At 42.5% G+C, this 22,604-nt stretch overlaps 1 protein-coding gene across 3 annotated transcripts; it reads left to right on the top strand.

Annotated features, from left to right (window-relative positions):
* Positions 1 to 467: 467 nt before the first annotated feature.
* SLC25A30 (solute carrier family 25 member 30) lies at positions 468 to 20,461 on the top strand. Of its 3 annotated transcripts, none has more exons than XM_058548196.1 (10): positions 468 to 554; positions 7,568 to 7,689; positions 8,774 to 8,921; positions 11,851 to 11,945; positions 12,809 to 12,894; positions 15,081 to 15,176; positions 15,878 to 16,002; positions 16,855 to 16,993; positions 18,257 to 18,337; positions 19,263 to 20,461. In XM_058548196.1, the coding sequence occupies exons 2-10, from the start codon at positions 7,626 to 7,628 to the stop codon at positions 19,302 to 19,304; spliced, it is 876 nt and encodes a 291-aa protein (XP_058404179.1). In that variant the 5' UTR covers positions 468 to 554; positions 7,568 to 7,625; the 3' UTR covers positions 19,305 to 20,461. The 3 variants fall into 3 exon arrangements, with proteins under 3 accessions (XP_058404179.1, XP_058404181.1, XP_058404180.1); XM_058548197.1 differs by lacking the exon at positions 468 to 554 and adding an exon at positions 592 to 702; XM_058548198.1 differs by lacking the exon at positions 7,568 to 7,689 and having other exon boundaries at positions 512 to 554.
* The last annotated feature ends 2,143 nt before the right edge of the window (positions 20,462 to 22,604 follow it).

The raw sequence follows: 22,604 nt of genomic DNA, 5'->3' as shown, positions 1-22,604 counted from the left end.
AAAAAAAAGGAGGAGGATTGGCAATAGATGTTAGCTCAGAGCCGTTCTTCCTCAGCAAAAAGAGGAGCATTAGCATCAGCTCAGGGCTGATCTTCCCCACAAAAAAAAAAAGTGCAAGTTTACTACATTCTGACTGCAGAGGTTCACGTGGACATAGAGAATCAGCACCCTGAGAAGGCTCCTTTTCCACGGCTCTGGGGTAAGTTCGCTAAGTTTCTCTTTCACCGCGCGCAGTCGAGATCCCAGGCCCTGCGAGAGGTCACCGAGTCCCTGCGAGGCGTCACCGAGTCCCAGGCAGCTCCCAGCCCTGCCAGTGGGGAGCCGGCTACCATGGGCGGGGCCTGGGCGGGGCCAGAACCGGGAGCAGCCAATGGAAGCCGAGGTTGAGGGAGGGGGGCCTCGCGGGGCGGGGCCGGGGAGGGGCTGCGCGCGGGCCCCTGGGCTGCCCCCGGCGCTTGGCGGCCTTTTCTCCAGCTCTTGGCTGGCCGCGGGTTCTGGCCGCCGCAGAGCCTGGGTAGGCGGAGGTGCAGGGCCGCTGCCGCCTCCGTCTCCGGGTAAGCGCCTGCTCCGGGTCGCCCCTCCTCCGCCCCGACCCCCGTTTCTCCGCGGCGGCGCGGCCGGGGGCTGAGACTGTGGCTGGGGTCGCGGTCCCGGAGAGCCCCGACGCGGCCGGGCGTGCTCACGGGCTGCCGCTGCTCTCAGGTTCGCATGCAGAGCCGGGCTCGGTGGGGCGCGGTTCCGGGGGTGGGCCCCGCTGTGCCGGCTGCCGCTTCCTGGGGTCGGGCCGGTTCCGCAGGAGCGCCGGCTCCGGCCCTCTTCGCTTGGCGTTGTGGGGTGCTTGCTGTTCCAGCGTCACTGACGTCCATGTGAGGCCCGTCTGCACCTCGAAGTGTGCGCCCTTGCCCCCGCTGTGTGTTTCGCCGGCCTCTGCATCCTTCCCACTCGTGGTTCATTCAGAGTGTGCAGCCCGGGTGCCGGCGAGCTCCATACTCTGGGAAAGGGCATGCTGTACTTTGAATTGCTCCTAGAACACACCAGATAGGCTCACGTTTGCAAGGACGGATCGAATTAATTTGCCCGGAAAGTTAATGTAGTTAATGTAGCTCTGGATTTTAGCGTCCTTCTAGGTGTAAGTAATTTTATGTAAAGCGGTTGCAATGATCAGTATTGCTATTGCGCAAGAATAGGAAAACAATGTCGGGACTGCTCTGCAGAGTCTAGATTCATCCTCCTCATGTAGTGAGAAAAGTTGAAAGGCATGAATTCTGGTCTTGGCTTTGCCCCTGCCAAGTTTGTGACCAGGGCCTCAGTTAATTTATATGACTTGAGATATGATTTCTGAGATTCCTTTTTAAATCCTACGTTTTGTAAGTCTGTGATGAGCTTATTCTCCACCCTGTACCTTAAAAAGCATGGGAAATGAAAGGGAAACAAACATGCCGGAACAAAGCTTTATGAGCCCACAGAAGTTTAGAGGCAGTGATTACAGTTTAAGACTGCAGACTGAAAAGGGAACGCAAGTAAAACTGAAAGAATTTATCCAGAATTAATTATGTAAGAAACTTGGAAAGCTTTCAGAAGTTCCAGCAGCAATTACTGTATTTAATTACCTCTCTTTGCGGCTGTACAAATGAGGTGAGGGGAAAAGTGCTGAGAAAGAGAAAATGCGGTAGAGAGGATAGATAATTTAGCATATATCTTAAGTGTAGGGAGAATCCTTTGGAACTCTTAATTCGTATAGACATTTCCACTCAGGAAACACTTTTTTTAGTAAAGTTTTGTATTTCCCCTGCAGGAAAATCCTACATTTATTGTGAATATGTAGAATTCCCTACCCTCCCATCCGCCAATGCCAATTTTATTTAACAGCCTTTGGAAAATAGCATTTGGCTCTGTAATACATGGATGAAAGATCATGCATACCTTCAGGGAGACCTTAGTTTGAGTACTTCGTAGCTGTGTGACTAGGGAAAGTCCCTTTTCCTCTCTGAGGCTGTCTTTCTTCAATTGTGAAATGTGGATAATGATTCCTATTTTATAGGGTTGTGTGGATTAAATAAAATCCTTTATGTGGAAACCACTCCGCAATGCCTGACATATCAGATATGTAATAATGACAGTTGTTGTTAATATCGTGTTCCTAATGCAGCAAAGAGACGAGGTCACTGGGTTTTTGTCTGGCTAGAGGATATGGCCTAAAGAGGCCTGCAAAGTCGAGAATGGTTGACAGCCACTGCTATGCCTGACACTGGAAGTTTTGCAAAATCGAAATCCCTTATCTGGATATCCCGCTGGGATGCTGCCCAAACATTAGTGATTGCTAAGGACATCAGTCTCCCTCACTGTTGGCTTGTCAGTCTTGGCAATTCACTAGAATTAGGATATTTCCAAAAAATTGTGCTAGGAAGTTAAGGAATGTATGTGAGAACTCCTTCAAAGAGAGCTCGGAAACAAAGAAATGATTCAGTTTACTGAACAGAGATTTCAGCCTAAGATAGCTGAAGCCCTGTCAGAGCTTGCTGTGGCCAGTCCAGCTTACTGGACATAATGTCTCTATTCCAGTCTTAGCTAGACCCTTTTCTTGTTTGGATGTTTGACCAACTGCTCATGCTCTCGGGTTGTTATTTTAAGCCAAATTATTCTTTCTTTGACTCAGCAAATGTTAACATGGGAAGGTGCGGTAGTCTTAACTGCTCAGGGATCTGGTCCTAGCATTTGGAAAGGAAGAGAGAAGAGCCTAAAAGTTACTTTTACCCATTTCCTAGCTAACTTTTAAAAATTATAATTGAATGGAAAGTACTTTCTTAGAGTTTCACCAGGGACACAGGAGGGAGCACTCATTTGTGGAAGGTAAGTTTATTGCGGTGGTACATCTGAATGGGAACTAATGGGTGTGTGCTCCATCCATATGATTCAAAACCACGGGGAGGCAACTCCATAGCCGTTTTGAGCTCTAGTTGAGTATTTACATATGCGTAAAACCCAGAACCTCTGGGTTTTAATCTAACTAACGACTTAGTATCAAAACCAACAAAAGAACAAGTAGCCAAATCTCTTTAAAACTAAACTAGCAAAGCAAATAAAAGTAGTGGCAGGAAACCAGAAAGTTAATCAGTGTGATGGCATGAGGTCATATGACAATATAGTCTTTAAAAAATGTTTCATGTTTTTTTGTGTGTGTGTGAGGAAGATTAGCCCTGAGGTAACATCCAATGCCAATCCACCTCTTTGCTGAGGAAGATGGGCCCTGGGCTAACATCCATGCTTATCTTCCTCCACTTTATATGGGACGCTGCCACAGCATGGCTTGACAAGCAGTGCGTTAGTCCGCGCCTGGGATCCGAACCTGCGAACCCCGGGCCACCGAAGCAGAGCTCGAGCACTTAACCGCGATGCCACTGGGCCGGCCCTGTTTCCTTTTGTTTTTAAATTAGAGATCAAAAGTTATAATCCCATTTCCCATAAAGTTTTGCTGACATTTTGGAGGATATCTTGTGTGTGTGTGTGTGTGTGTATCTATATATATGGAGGAAAAAGTCACTACTAAATATGATGAATAAAAGGAAGAATCAACTATAATATCGTCATTGAGAATTAACTACCTAAAATGGGAATTTAATTGATCAGTATTTCAAGGCATGAATGGGCCATCATCTATTTAACTCACTGATTTTCAGTAACAACACAGATGCCCTGGATGGCCCCGAGATCCTCATTCAGTAGGTGGGCACTGGTGTCTCTACTAAGATCCGCAGCCAGGTTAGGAACTGCTAATAAGGAGTCCTATGTTCCACGCAGATGTTTGATGCGTATATAGTATCACACCCAAAAAGTTAATCATATGGAGGCTGGGGATGGGGGATGGGGAGTAATTGCTTAAAAGTTTCCTTTTGGGGTAATCAAATATTTTGGAACTAGATAGAGGTGGTGGTTGCACAGCATTGTGAATGTATTAAGTGCCACTGAGTTGTTCTCTAAAGTGACTTATTTTATAGTATGTGAATATCACCTTAGTAAAAAACTCTGGGGGAAAAAACTCATGAACACTCTCTTTGTATACTGTGTGTTGGAAAAATAAATTATCGCTGTTTAGATTGACTACCTTCTGAATATTATATTTTCTCTGAAGACATTTCTCTTAAATTAAGCACGTTTTGTTTATAAAGAAGTATCTTATAAGTAGTACCTTTTTGAAGCTGCTTAGTAATATTTTCTCTGTAATTAAGACGGCCTCACTCCTTTATGCTTGTAGTGTGCAGCCTCAGGAGGTAGCAGAAAGAACACTGCACTTTAAGCAGAACATTTGGGGTTGGAGGCCCAGTTCTGCCCCCATCAGCCAGGTGCCTTGGGCAAGGCCCCTTCCTGGGACTGGGTTTCCTAGTCTGTTTCTCTGCCCTCCTGACCCAAACTTGTTACTCAGTTGATCCCCTGAAATCATTTATGTCGGACACTCTTTATAACAGTAAGTTACCGGTGCTCCACAGACCATTGTTATGTAGTTATTGTTTTGTTTTTTAACTTGGCTTCAGCAAAATCTAAGACTAGGTTGAGGAAGGTACTACTGGACAGGAAACGAATTATTGGATTTATTTTAGTGTGCTTTTTTTTTTTTTTTTTGAGGGAGATTGGCCCTGCGCTAACATCTATTGCCAATCTTCCCCCCCTTTTTTTTTTCTTTTTTACTCCCCAAAGCCCCAGTACATAGTTGTGTATCATAGTTGTAGAGTTGTAGCTCTTCTATATGGGATGCTGCCTCAGCATGGCTTGATGAGCAGTGAGTAGGTCTGTGCCCAGGATCCAAACCAGCGATCCCTGGGCTGCCTAAGTGGAACGTGCAAACTTAACCACTATGCCAGTGGGCCGGCCCCTTTAGTGTGTTCTTATACTCTATAACTTATAGTATTAGTCATTATATTAGTTATGAATTTAGTAAGGCTAAGAATTAGTTAAGTATGGAGATTATTAAATGTTTTCAAGGATAAAAGGGAGCTGAGTTTTGGGGGGCAGGGTTGTTCTTGGTACTGAAATGCATAAAACATGATTTTCAAATTCCACGCTTAGGGAGCCTTCTTTTTGTTTTCTCCCCAGTGGCCTTTTTATTTGCTTTAAAAAAGCATTTAATCATATATTTTTTTTAAACAGCTTTTGATTTTTAAAATTTGTTTTTTTTTTTTGTGAGGAAGATCAGCCCTGAGCTAACATCTGCCAATCCTTCTCTTTTTGCTGAGGAAGACCGGCCCTGGGCTAACATCCGTGCCCATCTTCCTCCACTTTATATGGGACGCCGCCACAGCGTGGTTTGACAAGCAGTGCGTCGGTGCACGCCTAGGATCCGAACCGGCGAACCCCGGGCCGCCGTGCCAGAGCGCGCACACTTAACCGCTTGCACCACCGGGCCAGCTCCAGCATTTAATCATTTTTAATATGAAATAGTTCAAATATACAAAGCAGAGAGGAAAATACAATGTACCCCATATACCGTCACCGTATTCAACAATTATCAAGAGTTTACCCTGTACGCTTCAGCTTTCTCCCCTGCCCTGCTCCCTCTCCCTTTTGCTGGACTGTTTTAAAGCAAATTCCAGACCCCTTAAATATGCTAGTGTGCATCTCTGAACCATCTGGGCATCTTCCTGCATCACCCTACTATCCCTATCCCACCGTTAACAGTGATTCCTGAAGGGCCTCTTGTGAACTTTGTTCTGGGTGATGGGGAGACACAGAGGACTTTGCAGGGCAGGGGTGTGTATGTGTGACCTAATTATGTGCATGAGTGGGATGGTTTGGGCGTGGAGAAGATGAGAGCAGGGAGGCCAATTATGAACGCCCTTGGTCTAGATGCCAGGTGATCGGGCTGGTGCTTGGCGGTTGCAGCAGGGTGGAGAGGAGGAGCAAGACGAGCTGGAGAGCCTCTGTGGGGGGCCGCTGACCAGCCTGGCCTCAGATGGATGCCTACCTGGAGGACAGAGGGGGCCTTGGTGTGAGGGTGGGGTAGCCTGCCATTGACTGTACCCACAGGTTCCTGCAGGCAAGAGTGGGACCCCAGTGGCCAAGGTTCCCCTTCTAGGGAGAATGGGCTCATTTTGACCACCTCACCTCAGGTGGCAGTTCTCTGCAGTGCCGTGACAAAGCCCATCCCTTGCCTGGCTTAGTGGGCCAGCACCCACCCCTCCATGGCTCACTTATATTAGCACGTCAGAGCTGGAAGGCTTTGGGAGCCTTCTACCCTGTTCACTTGTGACCACCCTGAGTTTGGTTAACGTCCATAAACGAGCAGTAGCTATGGGTAGGTCTCTTTAGGGTCCCCTTTGGGTTCCTTGTGTTTTCTCTCAGTTTGGACAAGCCCGTTAGCCTTATTGAGAACTGACGTTCTTGGGAACTGTAGACTTGGGAAACTCCTAAAACATGCAAAGTAAAATCATTGGGCATATCGCTTGCCAGTAATGATTATAATAAATTAGAAATTTTACTTTAAACCAGCAATAATTGTAGCTGTTAGTATATACACAAAAGTGTTAATTTGCGTGTGTTTCCTGTTAATGGACATGAGTCCAGATTTACCAGCTGAAGTTGTGTAAAACTGCAGAACATATAATGAATGTGGGGGACCTGGCTGTGGCAGGCATGTGAATATATGTCACGGTGCCCGAAGACCTATTAAGGGAAAGGAGGATGGAAGGCAACAGTTGTTGAGTGTCTTTTTTGTATTAGTCTTAACGTATATATTTAATCCTTACAATAGGCCTAAAAGCTAGGCGTCTTCTTTAGCTTAGTTAATAAAAGTATGGGCTCTACCCCTAATTGGATGTATTGACTGCTGTGATGGTGATGGTGGTGGTGATGATGATGATGATGATGATGGTGATGGTGATGATGGTGGTGATGATGATGATGATGGTGATGGTGATGATGGTGATGATGATGATGAAAAAACCTAGAGGTTAACAGGAACTTCCCTAGGAAGGAAGTGGTGTGGCTCTGACCCGAGTCTGCCTCTTTCATTCCTACCAAGCTGCCTCCCAGCTGTTAACATAGTATGGGTAAGAGAAGAGAGTTAACATTTATAGAGTGTAAACTAGAAGTGTATTTTGGTAATTTTAAGTAATTGTCATTTTACCTTGTGACGCTGGGTTGCAACATTTTTCTACTCCAGAGCACCTGAGGGATTCCAGTGCCTCCTGGGAGGGACTCACTAAGACAATGAATGGTGAACAAATAGCAAATATTTATCTAGTGAAGAACAGATATAAAATAGACTACCCAGGGAATAGCCTCCATTGTGCTACACTGAATACATACACACACGTCAAGGAATCAGTATATTGGATGATTTAAGGCCTGAATGAGAGTTAAGGCAACTGATAAAGTGAGAAGAGTAGTTGCTAATTTGGGGTTTAGTGGATAGGAGTGCTTTGCTTTATTAAGGCAAGGCTCCCCTTGGGAATTGCTGCAGGAGGGTTTCAGTGATAGCATCTCATGGCACTCTCCAAATCAAACTCAAGTTTAAAGAAGAAACTGCCTCTGTGAGAAAATTACAACTTTGAAACATCTTCCTTTTTGTGTGCAGGAAAACCCTGTTGGAGGCTATGTTTCTGTGAATCAAAGGAGCAGGGACAGTGGCAAGAATGTCGGCCCTCAACTGGAAGCCCTTTGTGTATGGAGGGCTGGCCTCCATCACGGCAGAATGTGGTAAGGAGCCCAGCGTGCTAGGGTCAGTTTGTCTGCTGCCTGTGGTGATGTCAGGATTTGGTGTTTGATGTGAATGTAGCTCAAGCACAGAATGGGAGATTATGAAATGTTAATATCAGAATTTAGAATTTCCTTCTTCTTTTGGTATGCTTTTAAGACAACGTAGTCATTTTTGCTACTTATTAGCAGTTAGGGGTCAAAGTTTAGTGGGGAGAAAGTTGAAGCAATTGAACAACCAGAAGTTTCATGAATCATTTTTGGATTACGTCTGTCCCTATTTTTGTTGTCCTTTTCCCCACTTTGCCACTGTTAACACATTTGGCTGTAAAGAGTTTTGAGAAGCTCAAAGGTCTTCCCTGAGCCAGATTGGACTGATACTGAGCAGCTGCCGGGAGCTGGGCTGGACACCTCATTTGCTTCCAGGGCTCGGTCTCTGCTGTCCTGGCACAGAGGCTGCCCCTGAGGAGCCAGTTTGGACCAGGGCCGAGGGGTTGAGGTGCATTAACCACCCACTCATCTGCCCTCATAGCTTCTCTGTGCAGATGGGCTTTCCCATTGACACAACGAGTAGAGTTTACTGAGTATGGTGTTATCTATTTGAGTGGACTGTGTGTTAGGTACTGTATTAAGCATTTTTACCTGCATTCGCAGATTTAGTTTTAGACGCAAAATGAGAGACTCTTAGAAAATGAACTTTTACCTCTTTTCATTCATATTGAGCCCAATTTTAGCCTTCACGTATGTAAAGAATAGTAACATATTTTAAAATGGATTTCCTGTTTGTGTACATTATTCTATGTATCTATTTTCTACAGCAGTGCAGCCTCCTCAAATCCTATGTAGAATAAGATGGGACATAAATAAAAATGTGAAGAAAGGAAAATACATTTATGCATTTTTCTTTAATATTTTGGTTCCTGTTTTTAAATAGAAAAAAGATGGCAAAGTATCTGCCATTTCTTAATTCTATTTCTTAGTTTACACGATAGTGTGAATGTTTCCTCAGTAATATACCATTGTGTATCCTTTATTTAGTGGAATTTCTTTTTATTAAGTGAAATATTTTCTTCTTTACAATTTTAAGGTACATTTCCAATTGATTTAACCAAGACACGGCTCCAGATTCAAGGTCAGAAGAATGATGCCAACTTTAAAGAAATTCGGTATCGAGGCATGTTGCATGCTTTAGTGAGGATAGGCCGAGAGGAAGGGCTGAAAGCGCTGTACTCCGGGTAAGGAGACCTTTGTGTGTCTATATTTCACCGTTGACCTTTCAGATGAGTAGACTTAAGACTAAGACTTCATAGAGAAAAAGTAGAAGTTTCAGGTATATTTGAAAAGAGCAAGTAGCATGGTAGATTTTTCATTTCAACTCTTTTATTTTATTTATTTATGTATTGTATGTAGTGAATGTTGTAGTAAACTGTGTTTTTATTATATTCGAGTATGGATAATAATACGGAAATTATGTTTGTTTTTAAAAAATTCTTTAATTCAGTATTTCACTCTGAAAATAGCCCTTCCACTTGGCTATTCTAAATTACCGCATTTTTTGCCATAGTGAAAAATGATACGAGTAGTCTCCATGGGTAAGAGTTGCATGAACTGCTTTTCTTTCCTCCAACGCTCAATGTACAGTGTGGTGTAGGCGCTGGATAGGAAAGCGAACGAGACAAGGCCCTGCCTGTGTCAGTCAGTCCCTGCAGGAACCGGAATTCATTCAGGTGGTTTCAGTGAGAAACTTTAATGAAGGAGCTGCTCATGGGTTAAGGGAACAAATGGAGGCTATTGAGGTACCTAGAAACTAGCAAAGTGAGAAATTGTTACCAACCCCAGGATCAAAGAGGCAAGGGCAGGAACGGTGTTAGCAGAGCCTCCTAGGGCTGAGCCTAAAGGAGCAAACAGTAGCTATTGAGGGATGCTTTGGTAGCGCCCAGGGAGAGGAAGAATACCTCTGCTTCTTTCTCCTCCCTCCCATCTTCTACTGGCTGAATCCACCCAGAAGTCAGTTGGCAGGGGAGCCTGGGTGGTGTCGTCCATAGGCACCAGCTTCTCGGGGCACGGAGCAGGACAGAGAAGGGTGAGGATGGATCTGGGAGGATGGGGATCAGCAGCCCTGTCTTGAGGGAGCTGTGGTCTAGTGGGGGCTGCAGATGTGTAAACGGGATTACAATGGGGTCTGGTAGGTACTAGAGTCTGGTAGAGGCAGGGCATCAATCCCAGACCGGGGGGTCAGAAGAGGAGGTGGGTTTTCAGGAAACCTGCTCAATCCAGAGGCACTGGATCTGATCTTGAAGGACCAAGACGAGTTAGCCAGGTGAAGTTGGAGAGGAACCGTATTCATGCAGAGCCAGTAGTGTGTGCAAGAAAGCATGGTACATTCTGGGAACTGCAAGTACTTCAGCATGGATATAGCATGGGCGTTGGTGAGTTGCCAGAGATGGAGTTGAGCAGTAATAAGGGGTCAGGACACGGACAATGTCAGGCCATGCTGAGCATCTTGGTTTTCTCCAGTATACCATAGGTCCCAAATGGGTGCCTCACAGCCCTTCCAGCCACCAGTCCCTAAAGGTTTTTGTTTTTCAATTGAGCTAATATTTTGAATATGAGAAATTGTGCATAAAAACCTGGGATTCTATCTTAAGAAAAATGAACATCTGGACCCACATTCATTCACTTGTGATAATAGTAACTGGTGTTAAGGATGCTTTCTTTGGTTTACCAAAACCTCTGCCACTCACGTAGTGCACGTGTGTGCAGTTAGACCCAACCTGCTTCACTCAGTCATGGCATCTGCCTGGTGCCTGTAAGCACTTGAGTTTGCTATGCCTATGACAGACAGAAGCCACTGAAGGGTTTTGAGTAGAGGGGCTAACATGATTGGGTTTCCGTTGTAAAAAGATGCCTGCTTGCCATGAGGAGAAAGAATTAGAGACTGGTAACACCAGAAGCAGGCTGTCATGAAGGAAGCAGAGACAATAAGGATCTGACCTGAGGTGTTGTCTTGGGGATGGGGAGAAAGAAGACAGGCTAGAAAACCATTTCAGGCATAGGATTGACATATCATGGGACCTAATATATGAGAGGGTAGCGGGAGAAGAGCAGACCAGACTAATGTCTTGATTTCTGGTTTTGGCCAGTGTGTAAATGGAAGTCCCATTCCCTGGTCTAGAAAACAGAAGAGGAGAGCTGATCACTTGGAGAGGGAAAATAATTAGTTCACTGTGGGACACTTGATCTGGAGGTGGGTGTAGGCCATGTGAATTGAGAAATTTAGGAAGCAGTTGGAAATGCATCTTTGGATCAGTGTTGAAAACATGGATTTAGTAGTCATCAGTCTTCAACAGTAGTTGAAGCCGTGGGAGCAGATGAGCTCACCCAGGGAGTGTGTGGAGCAAGGAGAGAAGAAGGTGTAGGATGGAATCCTGGGCAACCCCAGAGGACAGAGAGAGGACGCTGCAGAGAAAAGAAAAGAAATGGGAGAGGGTGATGTTCTGGCAGCTCTCGGAGGAGACACCTGCAAGTAGGACAGAGGGTGGACAGTAGCAAATACTGCAGAGAGGTTATACAAGGTACTAATTGAAAAGCATCATTTAATTTAGCAAGAAAGATGTCAGTTGGTCACCTTGGTGAGAGGAGAGTTTTGATGGAGGGGATGGGGTGAAGCCAGATTGCAATTCAAGAAGGAAGTTGTAAGTGCAAAAACAGCTGGGGAGTATAAATGCCACAGGGTGGTTCTGGGGTCAGAGAGGGTGACGAGAGGGAGAAGGAATAACTGGAACAGGGCCCCCCAGGAGGTAGGAGATGAGCTCCAGAGCAACAGTGGAAGAATGATAGATGCTTACAGAGGCCGGATTTCACCAGACGCTTTGTATCGAGAAAGGAAAGCCCTTTCATCTGAACACGAAGGGGCAAATGGAACTCCATGTGCTCTTACATTTTCGTTGAGGATAGACATGAGGGGCTGAGCTTCCACTTAGTCAGCTCATAATTTGCACGGATTTAGCTGAACCCACCTATATTTTTGTTGGATTTTGCATTTTAAGAAATCTGTTTTAATGTAGTTTGATTGTGGAAGGCAGATATGTGATTGTATCTCTGTGTGGGGGTCTTCTAGAGGATTTTAAGAATTTTTTCGTCGCTTTGTAATTGGTGTGACAGGATTGCCCCTGCGATGCTACGCCAGGCTTCCTATGGCACCATCAAGATAGGCACTTACCAGAGCTTGAAGCGATTATTTGTCGAACGCCCAGAAGGTGAGTGGGGAATCTTTTTTCCGAGTGGTTTTGGATCTATTTTCTTCAGGTTATTTGTGTCTTTACTCCTGCTGAGAACTCTGGGTATAAAGTCTAACTGAATTGTGCTTAAAGCAAGTCAGTTATCAGCTGAATTTAGGGGAGTAATAGTTAAAAGGAGCAATCTTACAAACATTTTACTGAGTTGTCTCCATCTCCAAAATGTCTAGACTAGAGCATAAGTTATAGTTCTAGGCAATTTAAAATTTTCTAAAATCATAGGGATTATCACCTGTTTTTCAGGAAAGCACTTAATACATTTCTTAGTACTAAGAACTCTTGAGTTCTAATAATTGATTGCTGGTTGATTCTGCGACTTTGCTTTAACCTATAGAACTTTCTATCTCCTTTTACAATGGGACGAGCACCGTGGGACTGTCACGTGAGAGGGGTGAACAGGAGCAAAGATGCTTTGGAAGTGCTTCAGTATACTTCAGATTAAATCTGTGTGATGTGCTTTAAAACTTTATCTCCATTTCTCATAGACTCTCAAAACAGTATCTCATAGGAGTATATCTTTTTTATTCTCCTGCCAGATATACCTCATCTTAATTGCTTCAGTGCTCTGTATTGAAGCACACAAAAGGGAATTGGTAGATAGTTACTAACTTTGCATGGTAATTCACATTCCTTTTTGGATATCAAGAAATTTTGCTAAGCAAAATCCCCTTAGCCAGCGAAATCCTCAATCCTTTTAAAATTACTTGATTCATAAAGCATAAATTTCTTTATTCTCTTAAGATGAACAAGTGGTATGTATATGAGTTACACTTATAAAGAGCTCTGTATATGTGAAAAGTCAAATAATATATCTCTGTTTGCAGATGAGACCCTGCTGATAAATGTGGTCTGTGGAATTCTCTCTGGAGTCATATCCTCAACCATTGCTAATCCAACTGATGTTTTGAAGGTAAGCAGTGCTATCTATATCTTATAGGCACACTCTGCATTTTCTTATTAAGGACAATGTTCAGATAATGAAAATCTGCCAGAATAGCATACACTATGCGTATGTGAATCTGTTTATAATTTAAGTACCATCAAGACTCTAACTTATAAATCTCCACTAGGTGAATTTCCCACTGATACAGATGAGCTTAAAAGTAGAGCTCATTTTGGAGACTTTGGTGATTTCGGAAGTTTTGGTGATTAAGCAGGAAAAAAAATGTAGGCTTGGATGCATTTGAATTTCATTTTTTCATTCAAAATCTCCCTTGTTTTATTGGTTCATTAAAAATAGATGGGCTGCACGTTTTACACAAGTCTAGTCTGCTCATTAATGACCATTTCTGAATGCATTATGTTATCCATTAATTTGATTTCAGGAAATACTAATGAAAATATTTACTTACCACAATTAGACATAACACATTAGATGACCTTGTTGACAATACCCAGGACAACAGCCTCTTTAAATCCTTTTTGGAATAGGGCAAGGACTAACTAATTAAATAAAAATTAGGCATGAGTTACTCTTTGAACCTTCTCAAGTTATTCCTTTTCCTCCCTCCCTCTCCTTTTTCACCCTTTATTTAAGCTGCATTCACTGTGCTTCCACCTTGTACCAGTTGCTGTATTAGGTGCTTAGAATCCAAAAATGAGTAAGACAAGGACCCTGCCCTCAACCTTCAGTCTAATGAGAGATTCTGATGAGCATCAGCATTTTATGCAGCAGTGTGTTGAGTGTACTACAGTTATGCACAGTGAAGGTACAGCACGAGTGAAGAGAAATACAAGACGCTTTTGCCATAAATTTACCCTATGTCGGGGTAAGATTGCCAGGGAAAAATATCCTTGCTCCTATTAATCTCTCAAATGTATGTCAGGGCTGTGGAAAGGCAGTTCTTGAGTTTTGGTTTATTTTTCCATGTTAGTGTGGAATTAACAGTTCCCTTTAGAAGTTCAAGGTGATGTGTTTGCTCCCTAAACCAAAATAAGCTACCAATTTTTTAGTGAGAAATCTCTTTACCTTCTTAAAAATGCAGAGAGCTACATCAAACGTTATTTTTATGTTGGAATCTTGGTCATGTGAATTCCATGGCCACCGTAAAGTTCATTTGTAAGTTCAAGTGTAACAGATTGTGACAGGCATCATGTGGCCATCCCGTGGCCAGCTCGCCTGCATACCTTTTAGTTCAGCTGGTTGGAAATAATTGTGGCTTGGAGTAAATAATTTAAGAAATACGTTCGCCCATGCTTAGTGCTGCCAAGTACACTGGATACTCTTACTAGTTATGCTAAATCTTTAGAATTACCATCATATTCTCTCTTTCCCACTTAGTAACCTATAGGGAAATATGCCATTTTCTTTCCTTTTCAAAAGACTATTTAAAAAAATTAATTTCTTTTGACACCTCATGAGCTATTGTATGCAGGACTGTCTAGACTCTATTAGATGCTTTTTGTCGATGCCAAGTGCCTAAGACCCAATCCTTATAAATTTTTAGTCTACTGAGGACATTTTATTTTATTTTATTTTTTATTTATTTATTTTTTTTGTGAGGATGATCAGCCCTGAGCTAACATCTGTGCTAATCCTCCTCTTTTTGCTGAGGAAGACTGGCTCTGAGCTAACATCTATTGCCAATCCTCCTCCTTTCTGGCCCCCCCACCCAAAGCCCCAGTAGATAGTTGTATGTCATAGTTGCACATCCTTCTAGTTGCTGTATGTGGGACGCGGCCTCAGCATGGCCAGAGAAGCAGTGCGTCGGTGTGCGCCCAGGATCCGAACCCGGGCCGCCGATAGGGGAGCGCGTGCACTTAACCGCTAAGCCGTGGGACCGGCCCAATCCTTCTCTTTTTTTTGTTGAGGAAGACTGGCCCTGGGCTAACATCCATGCCCATCTTCCTCCACTTTATATGGGACGCCGCCACAGCATGGCTTGCCAAGCAGTGTGTCGGTGCACGCCCGGGATCCGAACCTGTAAACCCTGGGCCGCTGCAGTGGAGCGTGCGCACTTAACCGCTTGCGCCACCGGGCTGGCCCCTTTACTCTTAATGATTATTAAACAACAGATGGAATGATTTTCAGAGGTCTACATTTGGGGAGAAGTGTGCTAGTTTCCTGCTCATGTTAGTCTTTAAAATCATCTCTAGATACGGATGCAAGCACAGAGCAGCACCATTCAAGGAGGAATGATAGGCAACTTCATTAACATTTACCAACAAGAGGGAACGAGAGGACTGTGGAAGGTAAGCTTGAAAAACAGATCCAACTGACTTAGTTCTTCCCTTTTTTCCTTTTTTGAATTTATTTTTCCTATTTCCATCATTTTATTTACTCCCAATGGCATAATGGATTGTCCTTCAAGATGTCTTCTTCCTTAATTTCCTTATCTGTAAAATGGAAATATAAGGAACATGTCACGATTTTAAAAGACTTTCTGAGTAATTCATATCTAAGGGATTCTGCGAAGGTGGAGTACTTTTTGTTTGTTCGTTTGCTTTTTTTTTTATTCTTATGGAGAAGGAGTTTGTGGTTACAGCTACATTGGATTTTTTGATCTGTATGTTTTATGGCTCGTAAGTGGCGACTATGTTGTTATTAGGCAAACACTGGTATGGAGTGCTGTTTCCTAGTATTTTAGTTACTCATCAGTAAAGGTCATCCAGTGTGATCCTCTCAATATGTACAAGGAAACCAGAGGCTCTGAGAGGTGACTTGTCCTGGCCAAGGTCTGGCCAAGGTCATACAGTTAGTGCCAGAATAAGAATTAGACTTTGGAGCTTCTGACTTCTTACACTCTGGTCTTCTCTACGCTGTTACTACGTTTCTGCCTACCAGCAGGAAGACATAAAAATTGGCCATAGTTTGTAGAGTAGAACCTTTGCACATTTGCAAGGCTTGTTCTATGGAGAGAGATCTGAATCTTTATTATTAATGTTTTTGCCAGGGCGTGTCCCTTACTGCTCAGAGGGCTGCTATTGTTGTTGGCGTGGAGCTGCCGGTCTACGACCTCACCAAGAAGCACCTGATTCTCTCGGGCCTGATGGGAGACACTGTGTGTACCCACTTCCTGTATGTTTCGGATTTTTAAAAAAATTAATATTTTAGGTATGCATGAGTTTAGGGTGGAAATTTGGTGCATACTTATAGAAATTTAAAGAAAGTTCATTATAAAAGTATTATATTCTCATATTTGAAAAATTACAATACAGAAGTGAACCAGGAAAATGAGTGTATCTGAGTTTAATCCATTAAGGGGCAATTTTTGCCCCTCAGAGGATGTTTGGCAATTTCTGGAGACTGTTCTGATTGTTATGACTAGGGAGAGTACTGTTGGCATCTCCTAGGTAGAGGCCAGGGATGCTACTAAACATCTTACAGTGCACAGAACAAACCTCCACGACAAAGAATTATCTGGTACAAAATGTTAGTAGTGCCGAAGCTGAGAACTCTGCTCTGAGTTAATTGATACTAAGTGTGGTCTGTGGTCGTCTTGTGAGACTGAAAATTTAGTAGAACCTGAGCCCCTGGTGGGCATTACAGTGGGGAGATCTTTTTCTCTGTTCTCCAAGAACAACATGGTTATGATATGGCTAAAATTACTCTGATGCCCACTTATAGGTGAATAGATGCAATAGACCATCTTTGGAGGACGTTCCTTCATGTTTCTATGATTCTTTGACGTTCTAGAACCTCAAAGGTGGTCTTAGCTGTGGCTGGAATTTATCAGCCAGTATAATCAGTGCTGGTGTTTCAGGAGTTTGTGCAGCTCTCTTAAATGTGAACCTCATTCTTGATACATTTCATCTTGTTACGTATCACTTGAACATAGTTTGGGAGGAGGCTGTTTCCTGCCTTTGATAGTGGTGGTTGCAGCTCAGTAGTGGTTAACTTTTTGTTTTTCCAATGGTATCTTCTTCATAGCTCAAGCTTCACCTGTGGTCTGGCCGGGGCCCTGGCCTCAAACCCTGTTGATGTTGTGAGAACACGTATGATGAATCAGAGAGTCCTTCGAGATGGAAGATGCTCTGGCTACACAGGTACTCTGGATTGCTTGTTACAGGTGAGAATGAATTTCCATCTTTACGGAGTTGTGAATTCGTTTCATAGCCCGTTAGCTTCCATGTTACCCTTTGAAGAGTTTCTTAGGATTTAAGAACACAGAGTTTAGAGCAAAACATACCTGTGGATCTGTCGCTTGTAATTGTGTATCTTTGGTCAAGGTACAGATTCCTTATACCTCGGTTTCTTCATAAGTACAATGGGACAATAATAGCACCTACATCATAGGGTTATTGTAAAAATAAGTGAGATAAAGCCTTTAAAGCAATTAGCATAGTGCCTAGAATGTAGTAAGCCCTTATTGTTAGTTTAATTAATAATAACAAGGAATACTATTATGAAATAAGCAAATTTACTTAATCTTCAACATTCTAGTGGATTGTTTCGATCAGTGAAACGGTCCCCAAATAGATTTATATTTTATTTATTTATTTTTTACCTAAGAGGTAACTAAATTTTGAGAGCTGTTAAAACTCTCGAGCATTGAGCATTACTCAATGCTCGAAAGCCCTGAGATGGTACACAGTTTTTGCCACACCAGGGTTGATTGTTATAAATACAAAATCTAGATGAATATTTAGAATTGAAAGTTCATTTCTTTATATCTGTGCTCTGCTGTGGTGAGTGAGAAAATAGTCATATTTTCTGTGATTATAGTAGAACTGTGTCTCCTTCCAAAATATATCTCCTTCCTGTTGAGTCAAACTGGAATGAATATCCTTCATTCAGACATCTCTTTCAAGGCAACACATCAGTCTTACTGTAGTTCTCAGCTTAAATAATCAAGCCTAGTGTTCACGAGTGGACAGAAGTTTGTGACTGTCTCCCCTACTGGATTGCCAGCAGTCAAAGATTAGGGACCAGTTTTGTGGTTCCTGTTATCCAGCATGATGCTGGTGCATCCTAGACTTTAAGTATTGCTTTAATGAAGCAAAGATACTTATCATTTTTATCCATCCAACAACTTATGAAATAGTGGTGCTCTGAGTGATATCTTGACCACCATTGCTTCTTTGTTTCCAACCTGTTTATGAGCCCAAATGGCTTGGAAGCAAAAGATTGTAGTTGGAATTAAATCTAATTTCTTACTCATTCAACTGCTGTTTGGTTTGTGTGTGGGGTGGTTTGGCACGGAGCCTTAGTCTTCACCTATGCAGAAGCTTTTAAAGAAGAATAGATGAGTTCAGTCTGGCTACTAGTTATTAATGCGTTTGACATAATTGGAAAGTTGGAAGTTAACTTTTATTTTTTTCCTTTATAACAGACATGGAAGAATGAAGGGTTTTTTGCTCTATATAAAGGGTTTTGGCCAAATTGGTTGAGACTTGGTCCTTGGAACATCATTGTATCCTTTTCTGTTGCAGTAGATCTGAAAAAAGATGTAGCTAAAAGGATATTGTTTGTATAAACTATCAGGTTATTAATTATAGTTTAGAAGTAGGTTCTTACTCTTTTGAGTTCCTCTGATTCTAAGAAATAACTATTCAGTTTCTTTTTTAGGAAATATAAAGTCTCTATGCTAGGCACTATGAATCTTGGTTTAATGATGGTGTTATTGAAAAGTAATGACATCAATAAAAATTTTTATTCAGACTCTGCTCTAGAAGCTGAGAGTATTTATGATTTCAGAGAAAGACAAAGATGGATTTTATATCCCTGGCCACCCTTGGGAAGGATGTGGTTTGGCAGCAGAGTTCTAGAATCCTTATTTTAGAGAGTGCCTAAGGATAAACAGGAATTAGCTCCTGAATTATTTGGCTGATCAGCACTATTTCCTATGTGCCAATGTGGGAGGCAGGAAAGAAGTGGCAGTTTATTAGACATGAAAGGGCAGGATTGTAAAATAGGAAATACTGGCTTTCACCATCCTCTTATTTCTCTTTGTCTGCACCTCCCTCTACCAGGAGGCCTGCCTAGCAGAAACCCTTGAGGAGAGCTTCCCGGGGCATGCTGTCTTTCTCACAGAACTTACTGTTCTGGAAAGTCCTCCCACCAAAGCAAAGTCATAAAAGCTAGTTGGTGTGGATATAATCTTAGAAGAGGCTATCGGAGCTGATGCTGGGGGATTTGTATATCTCAGCTGACCTTGGGAAGGCTTATGGGGAGATCTTTTGGGCCAGTTAAGGATGAAGCCCCTCATATTTAATCATGTCCATGGCATGTGGTCTGCCCAGACGTATTTGTTAGTAGACGTGCTTTTTGTGGGTCTGTTTTCATACATCAGGGTTGCTAAGATGGCATCTTCTGTCAGCCTTAACTGATAACTGCAGTTCTTTGTGACTTATGAGCAGTTGAAGAAATTGGATTTGTGAGAAGTCAAGGCACACACGAGACAGCGCTCAGAAAATGCTCACTTCCGAAACAGTAAAGCTTCCTGTGTTTCACACTGCTTCTCACTGCTTGGCTTGTGACAGATTCTGAGGTGTGAGCAACAGATGAAGACTGGGTTAGTTCAGATTGCTGTGCGTTGGCTTCGGACGCTCTGCATCAAACGTTTAATGGCATAAACTGTAACATCTAAACCCTAGTCTCTACCATTAAAGTGCCCTTCAGCGTCAAAGATAACATAGGTAATGCATGTTTCTTGCTAAAGAAAACTTGCAAGAAGTTGAGGAACTGTGTACTGTTTTCTTCAGGAGAGAGTAGCGCCTGATACTCTCAGCTCAGAGCTGGAAAGACCAGACTGCTCTAAAGAAGCTCATTGGAACCAGGGAATAGAGCCTCCAAGAGGGTATTATTGTTCCTGAACTCCTGGGGGCTTTTGCTTCTTGTCAGCTGAAGAAATGTCACACGTGGAGACCTGGACTTTTCAACCCCAGGTATAAACAGTGCGGGAAATAGATCCCTGGAATATTGCACTGCTTTATAATTTCCTATTTTGGCAGGATCTTTCACTTATAATAAGTGATTTTAAGCCTTTGAAGACTTGACCTTTGTGAGGAATTGTTACAAATTAACATCTGAATTCGTGTTGGTATGATGTGCTGGTTTTGGAAGGTGACAGGATCCGTGTTGGTGGGAGGTGTTTCAAGCAGCTCGGATTCTCTCTCAGGTAATGTTAGTAATTTGCTCTATGATTTTTAGCAAAGTGTTATTTCCCAATCTGTAAAATGGGAATAATAACAGCTATTGATGTTGAGGGTCAAGTGAAGAAAACAGTAGCTGCTACTACCTGACTTGTAGGGTGGGTGTATTTACATCATGCTGTCATACAGCTGTCATCCCAGAATAAACAGTACAGAACAGAGTCATCTTATCATGAGCTTCTCATTGTAGTCCCGAGTGAAGCCCTTTGTTATAGGCCTTGTGAAAGAAAGAACACTGTGTAAGGTAAGGTTTTATTATGTTTTCTTTAGCAAAATGTTGCAAGTGAATCGAAGAGTCAATTTTTCCAGATTTCCCTGTTTTTACTTTAGTTCAGGTCATGTTTGTTAAAATATTTCCCATCTTGGACTTCGTAATTACTTTAGATGGAAAATACTTGCTTGAAATTCTAAAAATGATTTCTTTAATGCTGCATCTATTTATCTAGTTTATGATTAGAGGTATATAATATCTCCCTTTCTTTTTTTTTGTAAAGATGGGATAAATCATTCTCCGTGTTCATTCTCATCTGCATCTTTTCAAAATAAAGAGTGACTCAGAGAGCCCCAAGAACTTTGCACTTCTAGAGTACAGCCCCAGGAAAGGGAATGTATTTACTTGAGTACCTTCAGTTCTATCTTTGGAAAACAACATCCAATACATACTAATTGGGGCGCCCAGGCAGACACTTCTGCATATATGCCGGGCACATTCCCAGCTCAACTAGCCCCTGGGCTGCTTCCTCCCTTAAAGCAGAATAGAAAGAAGGAACGCAGGGTTTTCTTGGGGATTGGACAATTTTACTCCCAGTCACTTTCACCTTGCCTTCTTTATTAATGTTGACGTTGACAAAGATTTCGCGAAGCAGAATTTTATTTCCAAAAGTAAGAGCTAAGACAAAGTCGTTAAAAAGAGAAAGGAAGAAAGAAGGGGAGGTGGAGTGGCGTGTAGGTGTTAGTTGCTTAAAAACTAAGATGAGAGTTCAGGTCTCCCTGGCCCCTCAGATGTGACTAGGCTCGTTCAGGCTTCACTCCAGGTACTGAACCATATCTTGAGAGATTTTTTTCTTCTTACCAAAACATTCCATTAATGTGGTAAGGGCTTTCTATAGAAAGGCTTTCCCTTTTGAGTTCCTTAGGTTTAAAGGATTACTTCTTATGAACCACTCTTTTTTTATGTAGAAATTTTATTTTTAAGTGTAAGTATAATTTCTAAAACAGTAGAAGCAAGTTCATCTTGAAGACCATGTAAAGAGTAAATGTCAGGCAATATTCATTGTATCAATTTATTAAAATCACGTACATGCTCATACTGGGATGAAAAGAAATTCCAACCTCACTGTGAAACTTAAGCAAGTTTTCGAGACAAAAATTTAGTATTTCTTCAGTGTAGCTTTATTAAACACCTTGTAGAACAGGATCCTAACCTGTTTTGTTTTTTCTGCTTCCTGAAAGGGTTAATGCAATTGTTGAAGCTTCTAACCAAGAAAGAACTTAGGGACTTGGGAGACTCGGTCCCCTTGTTTTCAGGGGTGTGGCTACAAGTCCCCACGCCCCCCTTGGATATAGCTTAAATATAGCAAAAGGATTTTGAGCTTTTATAACCAAAAAGAAGAAAATGGAATTTTTTGTTTGCTTGTGGAGTTCTGTAATTATTGATGCTAAATGTTGCTGATCTGTGATATAAAAAATGGCTCCTGTTCTGCATATTTATTCATGTGTTAGAAATAGTATATATTATATAAAGACTATAAATTTTTCATAAGCCTTTATATTTTAAACGTTGTTGGAATATGTGGCATAAACCTTGTTTCATTATTTAATAAACTGAAGTAATATATAATAAAAATAATTGTGGTTATTTCAGATAAATATCAATCTTTATAATTTTATTTATTTATCTATTTTTTCCCCCAAAGCCCCAGTAGATAGTTCTATGTCATAGTTGCACATCCTTCTAGTTGCTGTATGTGGGACGCGGCCTTAGCATGGCCGGAGAAGTGGTGCGTCAGTGTGCGCCGGGGATCTGAACCCGGGCCGCCAGCAGCGGAGCGTGCGCGCTTAACCGCTAAGCCACGGGGCCGGCCCGGAATCTTTAGACAAAGACAATCTCCAAAGAGTCCAGAGGGCTGGAGTAGAAACAGCATTTGTGAAGGTGGCTGCAGACACTTGTTTCTGCCTAGGGGAGTTGTTGGGATCATGTTACTACTGATTGCCTGGATACCTGTGTGCCCTCTCATTATATGAAATACTCTGCAGCTCAGTAGAGGCCGGTGCATTTGACTCATGGGCTGGCCTGGCAGGGCACCCTGGAGATTCAGAACACCAACGTGTTGACATCAGTGCCTTGTACTTTCAAGTCCCTCGGTCCTTCTTCCAGCCTTTGGTGTTGGCTCGAGGTAGGAGCTGGGGTCCTGGTTAACTGTGGACCAGCCAGAGACATCTCTGGTTGGCGTAAAACAACCAGTGGATGAAATGCAAAGCTGGTTTATTAATTTTTTACTTAAAAATATTTTCTAGGTGCCTGTC

This window comes from Diceros bicornis, chromosome 9 (assembly GCF_020826845.1).
Source record: "Diceros bicornis minor isolate mBicDic1 chromosome 9, mDicBic1.mat.cur, whole genome shotgun sequence".
NCBI classification, from domain to species: domain Eukaryota; kingdom Metazoa; phylum Chordata; class Mammalia; order Perissodactyla; family Rhinocerotidae; genus Diceros; species Diceros bicornis.
Note: the sequence above shows the minus strand (reverse complement) of the source record. Positions and strands in the feature narration are given on the sequence as shown.

Excerpts from the sequence above, each read along its gene's own strand:
- SLC25A30 (XM_058548196.1), top strand. The coding sequence starts at position 7,626 with ATGTCGGCCCTCAACTGGAAGCCCTTTGTGTATGGAGGGCTGGCCTCC. Across the intron at positions 12,895-15,080 it reads ATCCAACTGATGTTTTGAAG|ATACGGATGCAAGCACAGAG; the intron begins GTAAGCAGTGCT and ends AATCATCTCTAG. Across the intron at positions 18,338-19,262 it reads TTGGTCCTTGGAACATCATT|TTCTTTGTGACTTATGAGCA; the intron begins GTATCCTTTTCT and ends TGATAACTGCAG.